At 56.1% G+C, this 9694-nt stretch overlaps 1 protein-coding gene across 2 annotated transcripts; it reads right to left on the reverse strand.

Annotated features, from left to right (window-relative positions):
* Positions 1-367: 367 nt before the first annotated feature.
* On the reverse strand, positions 368-9458 carry NCF1 (neutrophil cytosolic factor 1). Of its 2 annotated transcripts, XM_075032444.1 has the most exons (11): positions 9271-9439; positions 8691-8771; positions 8264-8339; positions 6606-6771; positions 6412-6467; positions 5985-6107; positions 5335-5442; positions 4399-4516; positions 3430-3537; positions 1664-1806; positions 368-816 (listed from the first exon to the last, which is right to left on the reverse strand). In XM_075032444.1, exons 1-11 carry the CDS (start codon positions 9340-9342, stop codon positions 698-700), a joined length of 1170 nt encoding a protein of 389 aa, XP_074888545.1. In that variant the 5' UTR covers positions 9343-9439; the 3' UTR covers positions 368-697. The 2 variants fall into 2 exon arrangements, with proteins under 2 accessions (XP_074888545.1, XP_074888544.1); XM_075032443.1 differs by lacking the exon at positions 5335-5442 and having other exon boundaries at positions 9271-9458.
* Between the last annotated feature and the right edge of the window lie 236 nt (positions 9459-9694).

Here is a 9694-nt window from a genome sequence, read left to right on the forward strand (position 1 = left end):
CGGCCTTGGGAAGTCGCTCGCCCCTCACGACCTGGCAGCCCCACGGGCCCTGGGCCACCCGCCCCGTGCGACCCTCACACCTTGCTGCCATTCGACGTGGCCACCTCGCCTCATGGCTCCTACCCCACCGCAGCGAACACCACATACCCACACCCCAGCTTTTGCTTTCTATTAGACGGAGTGAAGCAGCTGCCTTCCAGGAGGAAGCTGCTGTCCTTTTGCCCCCTCCACCAAATTTCCTCCCTGCCAGCATCTTTGGCAAGACTCCCTTGCCCAATACCCCGCCGGATGTGCCGGGGAGAAATGCCTTTCCTGCTGCCGGCCACCAGGCTGCTCCCCGGACATTGAAATACATCTATGAAGTGTCTCTCCTTTATTGGTGAAAGATGCAAAATCATTCAAAATACAAATAGACAAAAAAAGGGGGTCTAGTGGCGAGGGGTCCCCAGTGGCCTCAGCCCTCCAGGAGCCGGTGGAGCGGGGCTGGAGCTCTCCTCGCAGTGTCATTAGGACATCTTGGGCTTGTTGTACCAGCGGATGAAGATGGGCGCCGGGCTGCGCCGATGTGGCCAGCAGTGACCCGGGGCCTGCGGCAGCTGCCAGAGCCACCTGGATCCCCCAGTCTGGCTCTGAGCCCCGGCTGCGCAGGAGCTGGCGGAGATAAAGCATCGGCTGGCTGGTGTGGGGGGCTGAGGGCTCACAGGATCTTTCTCCGGGTGCTCTCGGTACAGCGGTTCAGGATGAGGTCTTTGCTGGGACGGGGAGGAACAGCAGGCTGAGCCTTGGGCTTGTTCTCCTCTTGCTCATTTTTCTCAACTGCAGGTAAAGTGGACATACAGATGGGTCAGAGCTCTCCACCACCCCACACCTTCATGTGAACGTTCATGTAATGGTCACCAAAGTTTCTGCCTCTCCTCCTGTCTCAGCTGTGTGTGATGGTCTTCCCTGGAGGTCAGGGTGGTGGGATGAGCCCATCGGTTCCTGGTTGGGAGCTCTGCTTGGGCGGGAGCCCAGCTCTAGGTCTGTGCAAGGAGCTGCTCTCCCTTGGGAAAGTCATGGACCCTGCACAGGGATTACCAGATCTAAAGCGTCTACCTCAACAGCAGCCTCCTTCTTTATGCACCGCCTCCCTCTGTGTGCTTTGCTGACAGCTAACATACATGATAATGGTAATGGTAAGAGCAGCACGGGTGAGGTTAGGTGCACAGAGGAAAGCACAGGTCCTAAATGTGGGCTTACTTTTACCAGGACCTACTGAGGGCAGAAATGCCACCATGTGCTGCTCCTTCTCTGTCAGACCAGAGGTAAGAAACCTCACTGAAAAGAAACACCTCCCTGCACATGCTTTCCCCACAGGAGAAGGGTGGACAGGCAACGTGTGACTTACAAGTGTTGTCCTACTGCATCACCTCCCACCTGTGATGGGGCAGAGCCAGAGGCCGTGCCGCCCTGTAGGGACAGCCCAACCTTGGGGCATGAACTGCAGAGGGTTTGGAGAAAAGAAGACTCGTTTCCTCCTCCCCACCCACATCTTTCAGCATGGCACAGGGATTCCCAGGCTTCTTTGCTCGTGCCACAGCTCCAGCAACAGGCATTGGAGGACATGAGCTGTGCCTGCAGGACTTCAGCCCACATCCGGGGCAAAAGCCCTATCGAGACTTACTGAGGACTTTGGCCTTGTTCTGCAAGTTTTCCTTCATGTTCCTCTGGCTCTGGATGTACTTCTTGCTGTTCCTTCTGTAGGTCTCCTGGCTGATCAGCTTCCGGCTCTGCTTGTGGATGCTCTTTGCATTTCGGATGGTGGATCTGCAGTGAGTGAGAAACAAAACTTTCAGTTTCCATGCTGGCAGCTCTCACATCATGCACTTTCTCACTGAGGATTTCCCCACCGTGCTTCCTCTTCTGCCTCACCCAAACCCCAATATCTGCTTTTTGGTTTCACCTGGTGGAAAGCAGCAGGGGGATGCTAGGCCTCGAGGGAAGGCATAGGTGAGACATGATGTACAGCATGTTAGGAGACAGCTGGAGTGATGCTTTGGAAGCAAATACTGAATGGTAAAGCCCGAGCACAAGCCTGGAAAGTAATGATGGGGATGGCAAGGTAGATCAGATGAGATGGGCGTGAGGTTTTCCCCAGAGCTCGAGAAAGCCCTGGAATTGATCTACAGCTTTGCTTTTGGATGGATGGACATACACATATGGCATCTATACTGGCTGCAACACTAAGATGCTGGTGTGGGCTTTGGCATGGCTCCCCGACGCCCAAGGCTCAGTCCCTGGGCCAGGGGAACAGAGTGTGGGGTACGTGTCAGTGTGCACCTGTATGTGCGGTGTTGAACCCACAGCAGAGAAACTACTGAGAGAAGTGAAAGGCTGAGCAGCCTGGCCTTGTGCGGCGGCATGTTGCCACAGGGGAACCCCCAGCGTTGGGGACCGTCCCCAGGCAAGCAGATGGAAGCCACTGCTTTGTATTCACTACCAGGGCATGAGCAAGGTGGCTCCTGATGTCCACCCCATGGCATCGTCCTCCTGCTCTGCTCAAGGCAACATTCCCATCTACCTTCAGCCCTTCCCTGGTCTGAGCACCCCATTTCATAGCAAAGCTCTTGCCCACAATGGCAGGTCTCCACCTTTGCAACAGGGCTCAGGCTGGCTGCCATCACCAGCACCACAGGGACAGCATTCACCATGGGGGGCAAGTCACTGTCCTTGAAACAGGCCACCTCACCTCCTCCAAGGGTATCAGTAAGCATCATTGTGCTCAAATAGGTGGATTTGGGCCATTTTACACTGTCTCACACTCAATATGTGCTCCAGCAGAGCTGGATTTTGAGAGATTTTATAGCAAGGCTGCCGTGTTTTCTTGTAGGGAAGAAAAGATAGAGGCAAGCTCTGCCCTTCCTAGCAGTTTTCTTTGCATCGGAATTAATGAGTTATTATTGCTTTTTATCTTTTTAATCAAAATAAAATCCTTTCCATTAGCTCAAATCCTCCCATCAGATTAGGCCATTTGGCAACTCTGATTAGTCAAATCTCTCCTCGCTTCTCAAAGATTCAGTGGATGCACTTAGGAAATAAGAAAAAGGCCAATTTGAAAATTAAACAAGATTAGCCCAGAAAAGAAACTTTGCAGAAGGACAAGGAGAAATACGCCTGGCTAGAGGACCTGCCAGAGCAAGGATCATGCAGCCCTGCATCAGAAATGCTGGGGTGCCTCTCCACCCTTGGAAGTCGGGGAGCACTGAGCTATTTTTGCTGCAGCCCTGCAGGATCTGCCTCCTGCTCTGTCTTTGCCCTGCTCATGTCTCTCCTGGGAAGTTCCTCGTTGCCAGGGTGAGCAAGGGACACCACAAATCACTGTCTGGTTTCATTTCACCCTCTCGAAGACGAGCTTTAGTCCTCCTTGCCCCCACCCAGAGCTTCTCCTACCTCCGTGGAGGAGCAATCCGGTTCCTCAGCTCACTCTTCACAGAGGTGTTCGCCTCCCCAGCTTTCTGCAGGTACATGGAGGGGTAATAACCTGTGGTTTCATCCTTCCTGCAGTGCAACACAAAGCAACATCACTTGCAGCCGTGGCTCTGCAACCACCAGCTCCTCATGCCTGTCCCCAGCTGGTGCTGGCTGGGTTATTTCTCATGTCCTTTGCAGTGAGGGGGGCTTTGACTGTCCTCCCACCCTGTGTGCCTGTGGCTCTCCCTGAAAGTGTGGCTTGAGTCCCAAAAGCAAGTAAGTAGCAGAGAGAGCAATGGCTCACAGCTTTCAGGGTCTTACCAGCTCATATTATCTCCCCTCGGGGTTTCGCTGGGCGCCTGAAGCATTGCTCAGAGCCTCCTGCCAGACACCCTGCTGCTGTGTGCTTAAGAACACTCCCTGGTCCCTGGCCCATCTCCCCCTCCAGCCCAGCACACCTGCAAACACCAGGAGATCCTCCTGGTGCCACTCGCCTGGGCACAGGCTGCGGCAGGAGGATCCCCAGGGTTTGCAGCCATGCCGTGTCCTGCTGTGAATGCGCAATCTGTGACTCTCCAGAACACAGGTGCAGCTGGGGTTCCCCTTGGGAAAGCCCGAGTTTGCAGGGCAGGCCAGGGCTATGATGAAAGCTAAGGTTTCGCAAAGCACAATGTGTCAGAATACTTAAAGGCAAAATATCAGATACTTTTTTTTTTCATCTGCCTCCTTCTTGGATATTTCTGAAGCCCCCAGCAGAGGAAGCCCCAGCTGCAACATTTAACATTTGGCAAAGCCACAGGCTACAAGAAGCAGCCCTGCAAAAAGGAAGTGCTGGGCAGCAGCACAAAACGGTCAGTGGCTTTCACAGCCCCAACGTGCAGAACGGCCGGTTCATCCCTTCCCTCCGCCCAAATCCCACTTGCCTGATTTGTTCTTGGCATCTCTCACCTGATGACCCACCAGCCATCAAGCAGCTTGTGGATGACTTCAATGGTATCACCCTCCTTGAGGGTCAGCTCGTCCTCCTCCACGGCTGTGTAGCTTTTCTGGACAATGTACTGCTCACCTGTGCACAAAATCAGGACAGTGGGTTGTGTGCTACCACCCCAGGGATGGGGCTCAGCCTCTCCAGCCACTGAGGAGAGGAGGCACCAGGGCATCTACCCTACATTTTAGGCAAGACTCAGGGTGCTTCAGGTCTCCAAGTTTGGATTCAGGCTTTCCTCAGACTTGTCAGTGCCAGTGGCTCATCCCAGCCCCTCCAGCACCTCTCCAGGAGAAAGCTGGTGAATGCAAGCAGTGGAAGCACACCTATCTCTGCTGAAGACCGTGTTTATAATTCAGATGATTAAATGAGGAAGAAGTGTTGTGCTAATAGTCTGTTGCAGTGTTTCGAAAACCACAAAGACGAAGCCTGGAGAGCAATCAGCATGAGTCTGCAGGATCCTCCCTCTGCTCCTGTGCGATAAGGCCCCACTGTCACAGTGGGGCGATGCGGAGAGCTGATAAGGACAGCACAGAAGCCGAGCGCTAGGGAAAGCCTGTGCCTCGGTTCGGATGCTGCACCATACTCCTTTGCTAACCCAGCAACTTGGTGTTCACCCATCTAGCTCAGGATGGCCACTGGATGAAGATGTGCCTGTGTGATCAGCCAAAACAAGCATCTACTGCTGAGCTGCAGGTCATGGGAAGCTCCTGAGGTTGACACTGAGGTACCTAACCATGAGATTTATCCCTCCTGGCAGCTCCTCCAGCAACATCTCCCTGCCCAGCGGTCCTGCTTAGTGCGGACTGCCTGACTGGGGCCTTGCAATGAACCATCCCAGCAGGGAGGTGCGGCACACTGGTGCTCTGGTGCACACCCCGGTTACCCCAACATTTCACCTGCGTAGTTGGGCTCCTGCTCTTCAGACTCATCAGGACCATCCATTGGTTCCAGATAGGCAGCTGGCACCCAGCCCCGTTTATTCTTCACCTGGCAAAACCACCATCCTGCAAGGAAAGCAGCCGTGGGCAAGAGCAGAGGGTCTTGCGGGGACACTGTGGGGGCACCAGCACCAGGTCTGTCCCTGGCTGGGGCAGGCGCAGGCATCCATGTAGCCTGGATGGAGGGGATGGCACCGGGGACGGTCTCTGTTTACATGGTGGAACGAGGGAGCTTGGCCAGTTCATCCTGTTTCCTCCTGGGCAGGAAACCTCATAGGCTGAGGCATGCAAAGAAGTTGCACGGTTTTCTAGGATTGCCCCACACCCTCCCCAGCCAAAACCAACTGTCATGTGGCTCCATGTGAATGTGAAACATGTCCCAAGAGGGCAGGAAGCACCAAGAGGTTCAGTCCTGCCAGTTGCATTTGCTCTGAGCCTCTCCATCAGGAGACCCTGAAATAACCGCCTACCTTTTAACTCATGCACTGGCGTAACTAACTCGCATGCTGCATTTGGACATGAGATGCAAGGGCAGTCCCTGTCCCTGCTGAAATGGTAGGTAGGAGGGGGCTGGCCCTCGGGGGCTCTTCGGAGACATGGACACATACCGCTTTCGCTCTTCTCCACAACATCTACCATGTCCCCAGCTTTTAGAGCCATCTCAGATGTGGAGCTCTTCTCGTAGTCGGCGATGGCTCGGTATGTTTGCAGGACAATGGGGCCCGTGATGTCTGCGTGGGAGAAGTGAGAAACGTTCCCTCTCCCAGTCCCCAGCATAGAAATACCCTATTTCAGGCAAGCCGAAAGCAGCCCCAGGACAGCCCAAAGCACTCTCCCAGCCTCTTCTGGTCCCAAACCAGCTGGATCCCAGGACAAGGACTCATTGCCCCCAAGGCTGTGGTTTCCTCCCAGCTGCAGCTCTGGCACAGAGACCGTGCTGTCAGTCACGGCATCTGCCATGGGATGGCTGCCCCTCTCCCTGCCAGGCTTTGCTGCTGCTGAGGCAGCTGCTTGGACCCTTCTGAGGCCTCTTACCGGTGGGGTTTTTCTTGGCATCCTTTGGCAGGAGGAAGACCTCGGGCTTCTTGGTTCTAGGCAGGTCAGAGCAAAGGCAGCTCAACACCAGCCACCCCTCACTGCTGGCAGTGGTGCCCTCCCTGCGGGCTGCTGCCAGCACCCGGGGCCGGGGATGCAGGATTTCCCCCAAAATGGCAGGCAGCTGGACTCACTGGCTGTCTGTGACAGGGTTCATGTCGTCGTGACGGACCTTGAAGAAGTTGACCACGTGCAGGCATCGGGAGATCTTGTGGGGCAGGTTGACCAGCGTGTAGCAGTACTCAGTCAGCGTGCCCTGCCTGTTCTGCGTCGAGCGCTGCCCGTCAAACCACTTTGGTGCTGGGGGAGAGGGGAAAGCACTCAGAAAAAGCAGAGGAGTGCCCTGTTTTCACAACTTTCCCAAGCAGGCTGCTCTGAATCATTAATTTTGCCCTGAAAACAAGTGGATTTGGCCCCAGGGTGCTGCATGGCTGCATGGTGCCCATAAGGTGAAGCTCTGCGGGAGCATGGCCCTGTCTCCTCCTTCACTGCTCTGGCCCTGGCATGCACATGGAGGGCGATGTATGGTGCTGAAAAAGCTGGGGAGGAGCTGACTGCAGTGCCACGGCTGCTTTGCAGAAGAGCTACAGCTGCGGGTTCCTCGTTTTTGGCAGTGCAGCTTGAAAGGTGAGCACGGTGCAGCGCGCAGCCCGGGTGCCATGGGCAGTGCAGAGCAGAGCTCTGTGCAGCTGGACTCATCCCCCTGCAGCCCATGGACCCTTACACAGCTCATGCAAGCCCAGAAAAGACCCCGTTTGACCCCATTTCACTTACAGGACAACTCCCACATCCGTGCTCAGGCTAAGCCCAGCCGCTGGGCTACAAATACAGCAGCTGCACCGGGGCCCAAGGAGGGGCTCGGGACAAGCCTGCGGCTGGGGGAGACACACACGTCCCTCTGTCCCACTGGCCATGGTGCATGTCCTGCAGCAGCCGATCTTGACCCCAGGGCTCCAAAATGCTGCCGGCAGCCCTGACCCACAGCAGTGTTGAATCCCATGTCGGGCTGCATGAGTGCAGCCCATGACACCCCCACATCCCCTGCAGCAGTCTGACGCCTGCCTCATCCCCCAGTGCTTTCAGTTCCCCAAACGGGACAAGGACACTCTGAAGAGTCCCAGCATGGCAGCGGCAGCACGTGGGAAGGGTCCCGGCACAGCCATGTTAGTCCAACCAAACCTGAGGGGAGCCCCCCCAAGACGTGGCACCCACACTGCTGTGGTGGTGCAAGTTTATTCCTCCTCAAGAGGCGTCGACCACAACCCGCAGCTATTTCTCATACTCCTTCCTGCCTCCTCTAAAGCAGGAAATTAAATAAAAGGGGGGATTTTGCTGACCTGCACCTTGCTTGGGGACAAACCGTCAGCTCTTTGGATCAGGAATTCATTCCCTGTCATTGAAGACACATTGCATCACTTCCTCTTACAAAATATCTGTGTTGCCATACGGTCACTAAAACCAGTCCCAGTGATGGTGTCACCACAGGAGGGCTCAGCCTCCCCAAAGCCAGACCCTTTGCACCAGCTGGGGGTCGCAGCCGATGCTGCAGGACATGTCTCCGGGGTGCCCAGCCTTCAGGGAGGAAGGACGGGGTCTGTGGGGCTGGTGAGTATTGGGAGAAACCACCACCGCTGCTCAGAACATTCTGGGGTTTTGATTTCAAACCCAGTGGGGAACAGAAACGCACCAAGCACCTGCGCAGGAGGCAGCCCACAGAGCTCGGCCCGCTGGGGAATTTCCCGACAAGCTGCAATTTCTATTTCACTCCCCAGGCCCAGCACCTGCTGCTCACCTGGCAAGTGTGGGATGATCCGGTTCTCCACGTTGATGTCCCCAGATTCAATGGGAAACATCTCCTTCAGCGCTTTCTGCGGAGCAGAGCCAGGCACAAGCTGTGAGGATGGCACTGGGATATGCCCCTGTAGCACCCGCACCCCTGCCTGCAGCTTGCCCCACTTCCCAGCAGTCACCCCACTGCCACTGGCATGTGCTGGCTGGACCCTGTGCCTCGGCACTGGGAGAAATCTGCCAGGGGAGCACAGAGCCGATGGCTCCCCATTTCAAGGGGTGAAGGAGATTGAAGCATTGGGACCCAGGAGCCTCTTTTGAGCCAGGTTTGTTTTGGGGCAATTTCACCTGGAATTTGCCCTCTTATTTTTCCCCACCCAGAGCCCTGGTGTGCTGGGCTGGGGGCCAGTTCTTGCCCCAGAGTGACTCACGTGGAACTCGTATATCTCTGTAAACCGGCGGTAGACGACCTTTTCGGAGAGGTCGTTCCACTTCACCAGGAACATGTAGACCTGAGGGGCAAAGCAAAGGCACTACAGCTCTGTGGGTGAGCGGGACCCCGCACCCCGCTGTGACCGAAGCCCCCAGGGAGCCCCGCAGGTGTTTCAGGTTTAGATACACCGCGTGTTTTCCTTCCACCACCCCAAAGCGAGTAGCTTTGCGCTAGGCAAAGCCCAAGGCAGCGAGCGAGCTGGGCGCTAGGGCAGCTCGGCAGGGATGGAGTGGGGACAGAAACATGCGGACAGGTGGGAATCAAAGAGGGAAAAGCCCTTTCCAAGCCTGCAAAGTAACTGATGGCTTGCAAAGGAGGTGCCCAAAATATTGTGCGTTCAGGACATTTCAGCCTCTGGCTGCCTCCAGCTCATGCCATCAGCCACCACCCCACCCTCCCCCCCAAAAAAGGATGCTCTTAGGCCCTCGGTCACATTTGTCTAAAAAATTTTGCTGGCCAGGTTTTTACCCTGGCCTGTCTTCGCTACTCAGCTTGTTGGAAGGTCGCTGCATACTCACATAGTGCTGGCTGGGGAAAAACCTTTTCTCGTAGCCCAGCAGCTCGATGTGCCGGATGAAGACATCCCCCATAGCTGCTCCTAGCCACGGCGTCCCACTCCGGCCCCTGCTCCTGCCTCTCCAGGCGTCTCGGCGTCCTCCCCTCTCCTCTGCCTTCGCACAGCTCTGCTCTCTGTTAAAGCCCGCGGGAAAGCGGAAGCCCTGCTGCAATCACACCCGTAATTGTTCACCCGCAGTGGTTTGTATTGAGTCGGTGTTTCCCGTGGGGAGTCTCCAGCTCAGCCCCTCCAGCGGCTCCGGGGCTGGGAAGGAGGAGGGCAGCAGGGAGGCCCCGGGGGTGCCCTGGAGGCACCTCTCAAATCAGAGGACGGTGAAGGGCCAGGGCCAGGGCAGCTGCCCCGTTAGCCAAGTGGCCCCTCTGACT

The sequence above is a fragment of the Buteo buteo genome, chromosome 7, assembly GCF_964188355.1.
Source record: "Buteo buteo chromosome 7, bButBut1.hap1.1, whole genome shotgun sequence".
Taxonomy (NCBI): Eukaryota; Metazoa; Chordata; class Aves; order Accipitriformes; family Accipitridae; genus Buteo; species Buteo buteo.